Source organism: Myxine glutinosa, chromosome 4 (assembly GCF_964187855.1).
Source record: "Myxine glutinosa chromosome 4, kmMyxGlut1.1, whole genome shotgun sequence".
In the NCBI taxonomy this organism is placed as follows: domain Eukaryota; kingdom Metazoa; phylum Chordata; class Myxini; order Myxiniformes; family Myxinidae; genus Myxine; species Myxine glutinosa.
Window position 1 is genome coordinate 110542808 of NC_136264.1, and position 17426 is coordinate 110560233.

At 43.8% G+C, this 17426-nt stretch overlaps 2 protein-coding genes across 2 annotated transcripts in view; one reads left to right on the top strand and one right to left on the bottom strand.

The window, feature by feature from the left end:
• The window catches only part of TMA16 (translation machinery associated 16 homolog), a 437797-nt gene that overhangs the window by 136543 nt on the left and 283828 nt on the right, over nucleotides 1-17426 (top strand). The gene's annotated exons all lie outside the window — the stretch shown is intronic.
• ANTXR1 (ANTXR cell adhesion molecule 1) overlaps nucleotides 1-17426 on the bottom strand; it is a 91139-nt gene that overhangs the window by 43251 nt on the left and 30462 nt on the right. Inside the window, exons 3-9 of the mRNA XM_068113089.2 lie at nucleotides 16988-17059; nucleotides 16794-16875; nucleotides 16462-16495; nucleotides 11845-11924; nucleotides 9803-9871; nucleotides 8882-8962; nucleotides 405-465 (exon numbers count right to left, since the gene is read on the bottom strand). Coding sequence (XP_067969190.2) covers nucleotides 405-465; nucleotides 8882-8962; nucleotides 9803-9871; nucleotides 11845-11924; nucleotides 16462-16495; nucleotides 16794-16875; nucleotides 16988-17059 — 479 coding nt within the window. The remainder of the gene's footprint in view (nucleotides 1-404; nucleotides 466-8881; nucleotides 8963-9802; nucleotides 9872-11844; nucleotides 11925-16461; nucleotides 16496-16793; nucleotides 16876-16987; nucleotides 17060-17426) is intronic.

Genomic DNA, 17426 nt, shown 5'->3' on the forward strand with positions numbered 1-17426 from the left:
CGGCCGGGTCATTCGTCTGCCCCGCAAACTGGCCCTCCAGGTGCGCGGGAATTCTGGGGGGGCGCGTGTGGCGGACACAAAAGCCCACTGGCGTGGTGACATCATTCCGCGCACCAAGTGGGCGAGGGCCACGCCCGAGGGGTAGGCGTGGCCTGAGGATATACACGGGGCGCGCAGCCCAGAGCGGGCTAGTGTTACAGTGAGCTCCTGAAATAAAGACGCTTATAAGTTACCGCTTGTCCGCTTCCTCCTTGCTCGCAAGCAGCGCGCGTAACGCCGCGCTTTAGTACCATACCCTGGCTGGAGAAATGTCGCTCAAAGAAGAATCCGGTATGCTTGCCATGAAAGGAAAAATAAATGGGGATATCATTGGGAATGACTCTAAACCCATCCGACTCACTTACCTCCAGCGCACACAGTCGATGGCTCGGCAGACAGGATCTCAATGCAAGATCTCTTCAGGATCTGGAAGAAAACAAAGAAGTTCATTTGAAGTTCATTCACATTCGAAGAAGTTCATTCGCATCTGTAAAGTCCTTACGAGACTGATGGCATCGCAAATCGAGGGATTCAAAGACACAAAGCAAGCGTTCAAACAGTGGTTTATTCCCGGAAGTGACGACACAGGAAAAAGCGCTCGGGGAGCCCAACAGGTGGTGGAGCCCGGGAAAGGATATGACATCACAGTATGTTACAATTCCCCCCTTAAAGATAAAGGCGCGTCGGCGCACGACATTTGCGGCTCGAACGCCTAACAGCAACCGGTGGTTCGGTAATGACATCGCTCACAGTGGGTGAAACATCCTCGACTGGAAAGCCATTGGTCGGGGACGTTTCTGGTAAAGGTTATACAGGTGCAGGTGCAGTTACGAGGGGCGATAAAGGCACTCTCTCAGATGGATGAACAGGTAGTGGTACAAATACAGGTGGGTTCTGCTGGTTTAGTGTGACGCAACCTGAGTTCATCAAGGTGCTTCAGCTGAAGTCTACCATCAGACAGTTTGACAAGGAAAATCTGACTACCAACACTCTCGATAATTACCCAAGACAACGACTTCTCACCCAGGCCGGCATTGGGAACAAACACAGGATCATTTACATTAATTTCACGATTCACAGACGTACGGTCGTGATAATGCTTCTGCTGGAATTTCTTCAATTCGACATTGGCCACCGTATCTGGGCGCACAAGTGACAACCTTGTCTTTAACTCTGGGCCCATTAACATTGATGCAGGAGAACGACCAGTAGCATGGTGCGGTCATGTTCGATAACTCAATAGGACTCGGGCCAAGCGAGTTTGTATGGTCCCTTCCATAACACGCTTTAGTCCACTCCTCACGATCTGAACGGCCCTCTCAGCCTAGTCGTTGCTGGCAGGCTTGTATGGAGCAGAGGTGTAATGCTTGATGCCATTTTGCTTGCAAAAGCTCAGGAACTCTGCACTGGTATAAGATGAGCTGTTGTCCGATACAATGCAATCAGGAATACCATGAAGGAGGAACATACTGCGTGGGGCTTCAATTGTAATGCCCGAGCCTGTAGAGGGTACAACTACAGCCTCAATCCACTTTGAATGGGCATCAACGACGACAAGGAACAACTTACCTACGAAAAGTCCAGCATGATCAATGTGTAACCTCGACCAAGGTTTAACTGGCCATGACCACATTTCAAGTGGTGCTTCCGGCGGTGACTAAGCATTCACTTGACGTATGTGACAATGACATACGCAGGTTTCTATGACACCATCTAACTTTGGCCACCACACGTGAGCTCTGGCTATAGTTTTCATAGTGACCATCCCAGCATCATGTATTTCTGACAATATTGTCTCACGTAGTTTAGGTGGGATGATGATACGACTCCCCCAAAGGAGGCAATCCACGTCAACTGACAACTCGTCCTTCCTGTTTAGATACGGTTTAGCTTCACTTGCACAAGATGACCAATCACCCGACAGGACACAGCGGCTGACATGCGACAGTGTAGGATCGTTGCTCGTACCTCTTGCAATTTGCTTTGCAGTGACAGGTGCTTTCTCATGAACACCCTGAGACAGCAGATAAACAACATTACCCGGTAGAGGTGGTTCCTCAATGGTTTGCGGAAGCGGTAGATGACTCAATGTGTCTGCACAATACATTTCACGTCCTGGCCTGTACACAAGCTTATCGTCATGATCAGCAATGGTTAGAGCCCAACGTTGCACTAGACCAGATGAAGTCGGTGATACTGCCTTATCCTCCCGCAACAGACCGAGGAGGAGTTTGTGGTCAGTTTCCAATGTGAAATGTCGGCCATAAAGGTACTGGTGCATTTTGCCTACTCCAAAAATGCAAGAAAGTGCCTCGCGGTCAACCTGCCCATACCGACATTCCGTACTTGACAGTTTCCTCGATGCATATGCAACAGGTTGCAAAAGACCAGCATCCTTGGTTGGCAATAGTGCACAACCTACTCCATAAGATTAACTGTACAGCTCAAAGTGAGATCTTAAGTCGGGTCATAATGTATAAGCAATGGTGAAGTGTTTTTGAAGAAGTGAAACAGGGTTCACAGAAGTGAAGTGAATCCAAAAACAGGGTGTTTGCATCCCTGAAAGCCTTCTCTTGAGCAGAACCCAATTTCCAATGAACGCCTTTGTGCAACAAAATGTGTAACGGTTCCAAGAAAGTACTCAGGTTTTGTAGAAAATTACCAAAGTAGGTTAACATTCCGAGAAAAGCCCGAAGCTCGGACACATTGGTGGGAGCGGGAGCGTTCTTGATAGCTTCCACTTTACCTGGTGAAGGCAAAATGCCTTTCCGCGTGATGTGATGACCCAAGTACTCAACCTCAGGGGCCATGAAGACACATTTCTCATGACGGAGACGAAGGCCTGCACAGGAGAGATGGCTTCGCACTTCATTCAGGTTCTGGAGGTGTTCCTGGGCTGACCGACCGGTCACAAATACATCATTCTGACACACAACTGTGCTGGGTACGGTTCTTAATAAGTTCTCCATTTTTCGCCGGAAAATGGGTGTGGCGGACCGAATGCCAAAAGGTCATCCATTGTACACGAACAGTCCACGGTGTGTATTGACACAGGTGAATGTTTTAGATTCGTCTGAAAGTTCCATTTGTGCATAAGCAATAGTCAGGTCTAACCTTGTAAATGTCTCACCTCCCATGAGAGCCGTGAACAGGTCCTCAGCCTTGGGCAGAGGATATCCATCCGTTTTGAATGACAATTTATGTTAGTCTTGTAGTCCCCACAGATACGTAAGCTCCCATCATCTTTCAGCACGGGTACAATTGAAGCAGCCCAGTCAGAGTATTCAACTGGGGTGATGATTCCTTCATCCAGAAGACAATCGAGCTCCTGCTCAATTTATGCTCGCATCATGTACGGTACAGGTCTTGCTCTATGGAAAATAGGCCTAGCCTCGGCCTTTAAAAGTGGTGCCTTTAAAAGTGCCCACACCATCACAAAATAGATCAGGATACTTGTCGACAGTCGATGCGCATCTAGCACTGGTGGACACATGGTTCACATTATGCCAATTGAGTCTGATGACCTTTAACCAGTCTCTGCCAAACAAAGCCGGACCCTTGCCCTTTGTGACAAGCAACGGTAAAGCGTGGGACGCACCATCGTACTCGATGGACACAATGGCTGAGCCGATCACAGGCACAATTTCGCTGGTATATGGCTTCAGTTTAGTCGACACAGGTGTGATCTCCGGAATCCCACCCTGTGGATACAGCGAGGTGAACATGTCTTCACACATGATAGATCTCAAAGCGCCAGTATCTATCTCTATTTCCACAGGGGAATGATCTATTGTCACCATCACAACAAACGGAGGTGCAGTATTGCTGGTGTCCACAGAGAAAACTGAATCAAGTGAATCATTCTCACCTTTGACTGTGGTAGCGCCTGTTGTGTTGTTGGTTACATGACGCATGTCATCAGTTGGCTCTGCGTTGTCATTGCCGACATCGACATGGTGAGTGGAAGAGGTGGGTCTGGGACATCAGGTTTGCAGATGCCCCCTCCTCCCACAGGTGTGGCACATGAATTGTTTATACCGACATTGGAATGCGCCATGTCCACCACCGCAATGGCAGCAGGTCATGCCGCCAGTCTTCTTGGGACGGTACATCTCGTGAGCAGATGGAGGTGGAGAAATCCAACATTTCTCTTTGTAGGTAGTGACTCTGGGCACATCCGGCGTTGACCTTGTGATGACTCTCATCAGCTTGCATACATGCAGTGGCAATGACGGTAACCTTCTGGAAGTCTGGATCTGTCTCCGAGAGCAGTTTACGGAAGATGGAATCACTGTTAATTCCAATCACAAAAAAGTCTCTCAGCATCTCGTCCAGTCTTGCGCCAAACTCACAGTGTTCAGCCAGACGTCTGAGATCAGCTAGAAACTCACTCACCGATTGGCCCTCACTTCTTTGGTGTGTATAAAACTTGTACCTTGACACGATTTTTCCCCGGCTTTGGTTTGTAGCGTCTCTGCACCAACTCAACCAGTGCAGCGTATGACTTGTCGCGGGTTTTTTTGGGTGATAGGAGATCCTTCATCAACCTGTAGGTCTGGGATCCGCACACAGTCAGCAAAATAGCACGACGTCGAGGTGCATCATCAGTGCCATAAATTCCTTCGGCAACGAAATACTCATCCAGTCTCTCGCAAAAATCAACCCAGTCATCTGAACTCGGATTGAATTCACTCAAAATCCCGATCCTAGCGACTGCCATCTTGAAAATCAAACACCACACGTGAGCTCGAACACACAGTCCAGCTCCTCGTCACCACTGTAAAGTCCTTACGAGACTGATGACATCACAAATCGAGGGATTCAGAGACACAAAGCAAGTGTCCAAACAGCAGTATATTCCCGGAAGTGAGACACAGGAAAAAGCCCTCGGGGTGCCCAACAGGTGGCGGAGCCCGAGAAAAGGATATGACATCACAGTATGTTACAGCATCATTCGCATTACATACATGGTTCCATTCTAAGAGTTGTTTCTGCTTTGAAAGTGAGTCGAGCACAAACCATATGGCACATTTCCACCTGAACGATGTGATGAAGGCCTCATTATTATTCAACGATATTGGCGCATAGGATCAAAGCATGCAATTTCCATCGACACATCATCAAAATGGCGTTCTCTGGTCGCAGTTTGTTGTGGATTTTTATGCTGTGCCTCACGTAGCATTTCATGACATTCACAAACTAGAATGACACTCCTCGATGCCACGACGTCGACCGATATGCCTCCGCCCACATTATTACATAATTATACATATTTGTACCAAGTATGATTTAAATCCATTCAGCTGGTGTCAAGTATCACATTTTTGCCTGACATGACCTCTAACCTTTGACCTCTTAATGCCATAATCCAATCAGTTCATCTTTGCATTATATATATCATATACCTACACCAAATTTGTTCAAAATCCCATCACTTGTTCACAAGTTGGCATGGCAACATAAATTTTACTTAACATGACCTCTGACCTCTTGACTGCAAAATCGAAGCAGGTTATCGTTGCATCATATTTTATAATTATACCAAGGTTGGTGAAAATCCCATGACTGGTTCACAAGTTAGCTCAGTAACAGAATTTTTACCTAACATGACCTCATGACCTTTGGTGTTTGACCTTGTGACCACAAAATCAAATAAATTAATCTTTGCATCATAATACATACTTGTACCAAATTTGGTCAGAATCCCGTCATTGGTTCACAAGTTATCGCAGGAACAAGTTTTTTGTTTTTTTACCTAACATGACCTTTGGCCATTGACCTCGTAACCCCAAAATCTAATCGGTTCTTCTTTACCTCATTATACAAACCTCCACCAAGTTTGATTAAGATCCCTTCAGCCGTTCTCAAGTTATCACGGCAACGAAAACCTATCACGGACAACCGGACAGCCAGACGGACAACCCGAAAACATAATGCTTCTGGCGACTTCGTCGACGGAGGCATAAAAAAGTAGTTGGAAATCTCCATCTTTAAAAAAGGAAGGTGTCAACGAGTATATAGCTGCACCTATCAGGTAGCGCTCAGGTCTCACGTTTTGACCACAGTTTTCTTTATCCTGGACTGTGCAGTCATTGTCTACCTGGTGTAAGGTATCCTCCCAAAGTTGGCATGGGCATCACATGACTCCAATATGCAGAATAAAACTTCAGCTCTTATCATATGCATACTAGCATCACGTGATGCCCCCTTCCTCTTGCGAAGGTGCATATAAAACCAGGCCCATAAGGCGAGAACATAAGGTGAACACAAGACTCCAAAGATGGTACATGAGGCTGTTGAAGGTGGAAAAGACAGTATATGACACAATGAGTATTAGCCTATTGTCAAGCTATGGACATCCTGATCTCACCTCACAGTATAATTTAAGTTAGCAGATAATACACCATCTGATGGACAACATGATGATGACCTGAATGACATTTTTTGCAGAGGATAGATACTGTTTGATCGAAAGTGGAATGGGAATGAAAGTTTAAAAATGAATAATAAAGAAGACAATAATCTTATTTAAACAATGGAAAGGTGAGGAACATGGTAGCAATTATTATTATTTATTTTTTTGCCAAATTTTGCCAAAATCAAGCCAAATTCTTAAGTTATTGATGGAGACATTCAATATTAAATCTGCTGTCTTGTGAGGGTAACTATTCGTGTCTTGTTTAGTACTTCCGCCAACAAAGGTGGACGAAGGTTATACTTTCACCCTGTCTGTCCGTCTATTTGTTTGTCTGTTTGTTTGTGATATTTGCACACCTGCCAATATGTGATATTTGCACACCTGCCAAAATGTGATATTTGCACACCTGCCAAAATGTGATATTTGCACACCTCCTAATATGTGATATTTGCACACCTGCCAATATGTTATATCGGCAAACCTGCCAATATGTGATATTTGCACACCTTCCAATATATGATATTTGCACACCTCCCAATATTTGATATTTGCACACCTCCCAATATTTGATATTTGCACACCTCCCAATATTTGATATTTGCACACCTCCCAATATTTGATATTTGCACACCTGCCAATATGTGACATTTTCACACCTCCCAATATTTCATATTTGCACACTTGCCAATATGTGACATTTTCACACCTCCCAATATGTGACATTCGCACACCTGCCAATCAATATGTGACATTTTCACACCTCCCAATATTTTATATTTGCACACCTCCCCATATTTGATATTTGCACACCTCCCAATATTTGATATTTGCACACCTGCCAATATGTGATATTCACACACCTCCCAATATTTGATATTTGCACACCTCCAAATATTTGATATTTGCACACCTGCCAATATGTGATATTTGCACACCTCCCAATATGTGATATTTGCACACCTCCCAAGATTTGACATTTGCACAGCTGCCAATATGTGATATTTGCACATCTGCCAAGATGTGATATTTGCACACCTCCCAATATGTGATATTTGCACACCTTCCAATATGTGATATTTGCACTCCTGCCAATATGTGATATTTGCACACCTGCCAATATGTGATATTTGCACATCTCCCAATATGTGATATTTGCACACCTTCCAAGATTTGATATTTGCACACTTTCCAATTTGTGATATTTGCACATCTCCCAATATGTGATATTTGCACACCTGCCAATAAGTGATATTTGCACACCTCCAAATATGTGATATTTGCACACCTTCCAATATGTGATATTTGCACACCTTCCCATATGTGATATTTGCACACCTTCCAATATGTGATATTTGCACACCTGCCAATATGTGATATTTGCACACCTCCCAATATGTGATATTTGCACACCTTCCAAGATTTGATATTTGCACACCTGCCAATATGTGATATTTGCACACCTCCCAATATGTGATATTTGCACACCTCCCAATATGTGATATTTGCACACCTCCCAATATGTGATATTTGCACACCTTCCAAGATTTGATATTTGCACACTTTCCAATTTGTGATATTTGCACATCTCCCAATATGTGATATTTGCAGACCTGCCAATAACTGATATTTGCACACCTCCCAATATGTGATATTTGCACACCTTCCAATATGTGATATTTGCACACCTTCCCATATGTGATATTTGCACACCTTCCAATATGTGATATTTGCACACCTGCCAATATGTGATATTTGCACACCTGCCAATATGTGATATTTGCACACCTCCCAATATGTGATATTTGCACACCTTCCAATATTTGATATTTGCACACCTTCCAATATGTGATATTTGCACACGTGCCAATGTGATATTTGCACACCTCCCAATATGTGATATTTGCACACCTTCCAAGATTTGATATTTGCATACCTCCCAATATGTCAAAATGTTACGGATGGATTTGGACGAAACTTGGTGAAGAGGTTTGGTGTGTGACATGCACAAACCGATTCGATTTTGGTGAAGGTCCGGAACCAGATACAATATTTTTTCTTTTTAAGTGATTCTTCACCATTGCGAGATCGGGCCAAAATCGATATCTCAAAATGTTATTGATGAGTTTTGACAAAACTAGGTGGATGAGTTGGCTAGATGATAAGAACAAGCTGATTAGATTTTAGTTCAGATCTGAATCCAGATCTGGCCTATCATTGAGATCCAAAACTTAAACTGGTCCTCTTAGTGGAGGTATGCGCTCTACCGTGTGCTGTTCTGGTATTACCATGGTAATGCATCACACAAAATACCATTCTTGGCAATTATTAAATTAGAGTTTAGAAGTGTGTTTACAGTTTCACCACAGCATCTCCATTGCCTTCCCATCCCAACTGCAATAAAAGTTCTACATCACTCGAACTCACCGAATCGATCATGCCTCGGAGTGCGTGAAAATCTCCGTGCACTGGAAAAACGTGCTCCTTGCTGTTTGCAATTCGTGCAAGCTGCGCAAAATACAATGAACACAAGCAAGATTCGCTTTGACGAGCACCCAAGAAGCTCAGGCTGTTATTGTACAAAGGGGGCTGCAAAGTATGTTCAGTATATGTTTTTATTGGTTTCTGCAGTATTCAAAGTTCATGGGGGAACCTGTTGATACCCTCATAAGTGAATGAGAAATGGCACATTCAAACTGGATCTCACTATCATCACACAAGTACTTACAATGGCACGATCAAACAAGGTGCTAAAAGATTCAACAATAGGGCCGTGTGACTTCTGGTGCTGAAAACATCTGCTGACTTTAATTAAAGAAGTAGCTAGAGGGCAACGCTTCATAAATACTGTAATCACTGAAGACAAATTGTTCACTCTGATTTATATCAAAGCATCATCTCTTCCTAAAGGCTGGCAGGATGGCCTAGATGTAAACACACTCACCTCTAAGTTATCTAGCCTGGGTTTGAATCCCAACCCAGCTATAATCTGTCATCCCAGTGTTTGACAAACAGGGCGATTAATCAATGTGTGTGCTGCCCTTGGATGGACGTTAAACTGTATGTCCTGTCAACCAGCATTTGTAGGTGAAAGTTAGTGATGCCATGGTGTCCTTCATGAAGAGTAGGTGAGTTATCATCGTCACCCTGGTCAAATTTCCAGATTTCTGCCCTAACCATCAGCGAGCACTGCACCAGCAGCACAGTCTCACCCACACCCAACGATGCTACCCCGCAACCTCGTGTTGCATCCAAAAAAAAGAACATTTCTCAGTGAGAAAAAGCATAAAATGCAAAAAAGGATAGAATTAGAGCTCAAAATTCATGGTAATTAATATCAATACTCACCTGAGTGTAATTGAAATCTTTTACCCCAACACAATATATTGATGCACCTTGTTTACGAGCACGATCAGCCTAGAGAAAACAAACATAAACAAGAGTGAGAATTGCTTTGCAATACATGTCCGCTACCGATGTGATATCTTCTAAGTCTAAAAAGGCATTAACTCTGAAAAATTGATGAAATGCACTGAAACTCAAACTTGTTCTGTAACTTATCATAACAAAGTCTTGTACCAAGTTTCAGTTGAATATGTTGAAGCGTAAGGGGAAAAAGTCTGGAAAACCACAGGTGGGACGGACAGACAGACGGACAGACGCTGAGAAAACCTACAGTCACCCACCACCCCGCTCCCCTTCCCCGATGAAACAGGTAAGAGACTAATAACACTTTTAACGTGACGATTCGTTCATCATAAACTGCATTACACAACACGAGCCCCATTCCATCACCACCATCTTGGAAATACACAGAATGCTTTGTCCAGCTGTGATGGCACTTCACAGGAGTTTCCCTGATGTTGTCACTTCCACTGCACAAACTTTCAGAGATCTATCATTTTTTTTACAATTATTCAGAACAAAAAGTGCACGTTAACCTTGACCTAGCCCTTCTTATTTTCTCCTGCCTCTTATTATGATACTTGATTTTCTTTTTTTTCAAATGACCAGCAAATATGCCAGGATGCTGCCCAGAGGAAGCAGCATAAGCAGAAATAGGATTAAGGCCTGTTCTTTGAGTCTGACATTTATTGTATTCCTCATACATTACACTACAAAGGAGAAATTTCAGTTACTAATGTGTGAAAGTAAAGATTTATTAGCGCAACTTTGCATAAGAAAGACAAACAACCCCCACGAGCATCTACCAGAAGAGTGCGGAGTGTGGAAAGACGATGCACACTGAAAAGTGATCGATGTCCTACACGAGGTTCAAATGTCTCCAGTTTGTTTGGTCAAAGAAACTACTCTGATATCAGATTCCACAATAAACTATCCTGTATGTGCAACTGCTCCAAAATGTAATAGATTGTTGTCTGGCCATACATGGAGTTCACACAGGATGAGAGAGTAGCCATTCGAACAATGCGATCTCCTCACCCTCACAGGATCTCATTCTTCTACACCACATTGTGCATTGGAATCACCACATAAGCCAACATGGGAGTGGGTGAAAATAATTAATATCCCTTCCATTTTAAATCCATGCTTTGGACAAGATACACACAAATAATCATAAAGTGGGATTTGTATTCGAATGACAACAACTAGAATGGCACTTGGTAGAGCGCATACCTCCATCAGGCTTAACAGTTTACTGAATTGACATATATGGGAAAATTACACACCCAGACCAGGAATCAAACCCCGGTCCCTCTGGAAAACCTGACCAGTGCTCTGCCATCTGAGCTATCTGGGTGATCCTGACTGAGCATGCAATTTTCCCACACATATGATTGCCAGTCTTTCCGTCAATGCTTCCGGGGCACTCGCTGCCAACCATAGGAGCAACAACGGCCTGATCACGAGAGGGTCTTCCTCCAATGGGGGACAAATCCATGTCTGCTATTAAAACACCACTGGGGGCGTAGAAACACAATTAAATAAATGAACAGGAATATAACTAATTAATTGACATATGTGAGTGCTCCGGAAGCAGTAACGGAATTACAGTCCCACTGTCCCACTGATAGGCTGGAGCCGGACCTGATACAAAATGGAATCAGCTTGTTCTTGTTACCGAACCAACTCATCCACCTTGTTTCATCCAAATCCTCCCACAACATTTTGAGATATCATATCGTTTTCAGCCCTATCTCTCAATGGTGAAGAATCACGTAAAATTCCAATATCCGGATCCGGATCTTCACCAAAATCTAATCATTTTTTGTCACACGCCCGACCTGCCCACCAAAAAACGGCTGAATCATTCACAACTTTTTGAGATATCCTGTGCACAGACAGACAAACAGATAGGGGTGAAAACATAACCTCGGCCCACCTTTGGTGGCGAAGGTAGCAACAAAACAAATAGAATATCAGCCTACCGCAGAAGTTGACATCCCATACAAATATTCTGTGAGCTCGCCATCAGTCAGCGTTATGATCACGCTGGCGACCTTTCTGCCTGAAACAGGATGAAAATGCTCGATTGGTGGGAAGAAATCTACAAACAATAGTATTTTACATGTTATGTACACAGGAAAGGGTGGGGGCCCCCGGGTGGTTTTAAGTAGTGAAATATAAATATGTTGTGCTATCAGCACCACCTTGGTGGAGGTGTTGCTTTGTAGTTAAGTGCATGAAGCCATTTGTTAATAAATTAGATCTGAAGTTGAACCCTCTCCCTCACTCCACCTACAATCCAAAATCCACTCTATATCCATCCCAAGCTGCATGAGCCTCCTTCACCTGACATGTAATTGGCAGGGATTGTTTTGAATGGACGAGCGATGCGAGACTCCGCTGGCAGATTATAAAAGGGATGGCCACTGGTGCAGAGGCAGACAAGAGAGAAGCTCAGGAGAGATGGAGACAGGGAGGGAGAGAGAAAGCCAAAGCTCCAGGTTTGCGACTGAATGCGGGGGAGTAACCAACATCATCCCATCCATAACAGCAGAGACGCCATCTCTCCTCCCTCACCCACCCACCCGTTATTTCCCCTGCCACAGATTGAGGTTTGTTTTATCATTTGCAGACCCTGCTATTCCTACTCAACCTTTTTTTTGAACAGGCTTGAGGCAATAGTACAAGTTAAGCTACAGATCTGTCTTTGTCTTTTAAGGATTCCGTACAGGCAGGGGAGTCGAGAGCCAGCATGGGCCTCGGGACAAACAACCTCGCAGACCCCCTCCCACCCTACTCCTCTCCCACCAATTCTCTCTTTTTTGAAACTTTTTAAAAACAACTTTATTTTATGAAGATCCTAAATTAGAACAGGAAGCTCAAAAACAAAGCAAAATCACAACAGCAGCCTTTTTAGCTCACAGTATAAGTGTTGAAGAGTAAATAAAGTATCAACAAATCTAATATACAAGTTGAAGTTTGTGGCTGTCCATGCATCGGCTTTCACTGCTGCTTTTACTTTTCGAGCCTGGGTTTGAATCCAGACCCAGCTATAAGCTGTGTTTTACAGACTGGGTGATTCATCAATGTGTGTGCCGTCCCTCCGATGGACGTTAAACAGGGCGTCCCATCACCGACAAGTTATCGCCGGCACCCTGGTCAAATTACAAATTCCTGCTATAACCCCGCATGAACTCGGGACTACAAACAAAGCAGAATGGAACGTGATCTTTCACCGGCCATGACTCTTCAATCATGTAACGACGAGGAGGTGAGGATGAGCTGACAAGGGGTTTCGACCCCCTTCCCCACTCCTCCTCCCTCCCCCCCTTTCCCCGAAGTACCCTCTCATTGGTCAGGATTAATTGTATTTCCAACCACGGCTTTGAATTGGACCATTCACAACTCGGTTATCCAGGGCCACGCCCCACATGTACTGGGCTGTCAAAGGAGACTTCGCACAACCTGTGCACAAGACAATATTACCAAACAGATAAATGTTGTTTGAATAATGCAAATGTAAAAACTTTATTGGTTCACAAGTTATCAAGTGACCACTATATTCGTCATGTGTGTGCGCGTCTGTCTGTGTGTGTGTCTGTGTGTGTGTCTGTGTGTGCCTGTCTGTCTGCAGCATAACTACCCGATGATATCATCCGATCTTGATGAAACTTGGGTGGGAGGTTGATATCATGATCGAGTTGTGTCCTGCCTAGAGTGGGCGTATTGCGCCCATTGTGGGCGGATCCACGCCCGAAAAAGATGTCTTTTTAGGGGGTAATCGAGTTCAAGCTACATCTTCTCCGAGGGAGTTGGTAGAATCTGACAGGGGTTTCGATATTTGATTAGGCCAATGTCATGTGTCTAGCCCTACGGAGCTCGATTTTTCATTTTTCATTTATTATGTTGTTTTTTTTTGGGTTTTTTCATATTTTTTTTTTTTCATTTCATTTTTCACCGAATTTTCAGTATTGTGTAGCTAACTAACCTGATAACTGATTATACATTATTTTCTATCTCATTTCAAGGTCAGTAACCTTCGTTTTCACATTTCCGGGCCTGGCCTGTCCGGGCTTGTTTCGGTTATAGTCCGTCCTTTGTCATTGAATACCGCTCGCTCCTGAAACATCGTCGTCTCCTGACTTGTTTATTACTAAATTCACTTTCTGACAATACATTTTGTGAACCAGAGTAGAAAGTAATAAAAAAATCATTTTTTTATTAAAAGTAGGGCTAAGAATTTTGTAGATCACCAATTATTCAAATTTATGCTAATTAAGACAATCCTGTTCCAGAAAAGAGCTCACCTGGTTTTTTTGTTCATACATTAGGTCCTAAACCGCTTATTATTATTATTATTATTATTATTATTATTATTTACAAACGGTCTTAATTAGCATTGAGTGAGGTTGAGAAGAGTTGCTCACCTATCATTGTGTTCACCTACCAACATACATCGCAGACAAGATAACTCTCGACTTCTCTGAGATCATCAAAAAACAAAATATGCAGAGTCGGTCTTGGAACTCCAAATGCCTTCTTTCTTTTGAAATTACATCAGAAATTCCTGATGATACAGGGAACCACCGGCATTAGAAATTGGTCTTCAGGAGAATCACCTCGTGCAAAACGTCCAAATTGTCCTACACATTCTTCCATAACTGCCAAGTATCGTATTGTCCTCTGCTAAAAGTCAAGCAATCTGCTTACTTTCTCCTTTTTATGAAGCAAACGATGTTCCTGCAATGTACCATTGTCCAGTGTGGTAGATTGTGAGCTGAAGAACACAACATTCTTGATGGTTTTGCTTTTGCTTTTTTCTTTCCTTACAGGTCAGCCAGAACTTTCACAATGATGCAATGTTGTTGTGTTTTTAACTAAGCAGCACTCCGGGCATTCACTAGCAGCTGGGCCACATTCCAAATTCATGTCCCAACTTGGCCCGGAGAGGAGAGGGGCATCACCGGGTCTATTTGCCTCTGGAAAACGTGAAAATGACACCTTAACAACAACAACAACAACAACAACAACATGCATTTTAAGGCCATTTTCCCTGCTAGAGTGGGGGTTAGCCTTGCGGTCCCCATGACAATCTTCTCCATTTTGCCCTATTTTCTGCATCTCTCCTTGTTAACCCCCTTGCCCGCATTTCTTCGTCCACCATCTTTAGCCAAGTCTTTCTCGGTCTTCCCCGTCCTCTACTTCCTTCTACATTAATTTCCATCACTCTTCTCAACCAGTCACTTTCATCCTTCCTCAACACATGACCAAACCATCTCAACCTGTTCCTCTTCACAGCATCAATCACAGGCTCTATTCCCATCATCTTTCGCAATTCATCATTTGGCTTCCTCTCTCTCAACGATACTCCGCACATCCACCGAACCATTCGCATTTCCACCCTTTCCAGCCTTCGTTGCTGCTCTACGTTCATTACCCATGTCTCGCTCCCATAAATCATAACACTTCTCACACATGCAGCATGCACCTTTCCCTTCAGCTTCAGCGACACTCTCCTCCTCATCAGCACGCACGAAAATGACACCTTAACGATACATGATAATGAAGAACCACCTTTAGAGGCCATTTTCCCCGCAGAGCAGGGGTTGGTCCCCTTTTTGAAGCGATGTTTTATGGCCGGATGCCCTTCCTGCCGCAAACCCTGTTAGTCGCCTCTTGTGACACACAGGGAATTACCAGTGAACTGGTACTCAATTTGCCAACCTCGGAAGGATGACAGGCTGAGTCAACCCCTCTGGTGTTAATTCAACGATCAACCAGGATTCGAACCCAGGATCCTGGGATCCCAAGCCGGCACCCTAACCGCTAAGCCAACACCAGGCTGGATAGGCCAATAACAATAACGTATATTTTGGCCACTAACTACCTCATAGGTATCTGTGATTTGCTTGGTCAAACGATCATGCCACAATTGTATCAGTCTTCCCACAACTAACCCATATATAGAGTAAGATCTGGCAAAGCTGTTGTTGCTTGCAATAGTGGTGGGTCGACATGTCAGTTTTCACATCTGAATCACTGGATTCAAATCCATATACAGCAAGTACCATATTTGTTTGTCCATTGCCAACTAATGTCCTTATAATTCATGCAAAAGAACATGATGTTGACTGATATCCTTGGAATTCATGCAAGGGTACATGGTATCTACTACTGACATTTTACAAGCCTTGGATTTGTGATTTTTTTTTTTTAATAACTCAAATGTTCATACACAAGGTGCAGCTGTGCTAGATAGGATAACAGCCATAAAGGACAACCCCAATACTTAACTTTAGCCCGATAGAGATAATAAGAATTGGTATCCCGAAGCAAAATCCGCACAATTCCTGCCTACCATCTGGAAACAAAGAAAAGAAAAAGGAAACAGGAAAAATTGTGGAGAAAGGAAATGCTGGAGGATTGTGAAAACTAGAACGAGTTCCTAGCTGGCCGTGTGCCCACAGTGCGTTGAAGGGTGGCCAGCCGCACGTCAGCGTCCCCGGCGAACGATGGATATACGGAAGAATGCGCTGCTCTATATTACATCACGAGTTGCAGAATCGGAACACGATTAAAGTTTCGAAGCATCTTCTTACCTTTATAGAGTTCTTCTTGAATCTGCTCGCTCGCCTGCACGCAGAAGCAAGGGAAAAAGAAAACAATCAAGCAAATTGTGAAATTCCTATACATCCAGGCAAGATGGAGCTGGGTTTACAGTCGTGATAGGCATGTCAAAATATCAGAGTGAAGCCAAGTATTACAGAATGTGTACGCCATTTTAGTCTGAAAAAGAAACATGTAAAGCAAGTGCAGGTGCAGGTGCAGGCATGATGCTCTCTATACGCCAAGACCTTCCCACATCCCAGAATGATCAGATATTTAAATTCTGACAGGTATGAATTTGGTCTTCACCAATTTTAGGCCTTACCCGTGTGAAGCCATGGTGCATGTATGTATCACCTCCTGCCCTGACCCTCCTCAATGCGGCAAGACCTTGCGAGATTTCTTGTCTACAGTTCAAAAACAAAGTTGGCATGACATAGAATGTCGACTTTTTATCACTTCATATACCCAAACATCATGCTGAAATTTACCACATTTGAACCCATAATCCTCACCAACCTGTCACTGGTAAGTGTCATCACAATCTCCCCGTGCGTGGCAAACACGATAAATGACATTCGGAGCAGGGGACTGTGGGCAGACACCGGGAAAAGATTACATTTTTATACCTTGTGATAAAAAAATAAATAATTGAATGCATTTTATAAGAACTAGGGCATGCCCGTACTATATATATATATCTAAAATTATATCCCCCCCCCCCCTCTATTTACATGGAATGGTTTGGTCCATTCGCAAAGCCAAAGGCAAAGCGAACGGCTTGCGAGTACGGTGACAATCCCCCCCCTCTATTTACATCAAATGGTTTGGTCCATTCGCAACGACCACAGAACCCCCCCCCCCCCCTCTATTTACATCAAATGGTTTGGTCCATTCGCAACGCCAAAGCGAACGGCGAACGGCTAAATCGCCATAGCTCGGTAAGTACTTGTCCGAT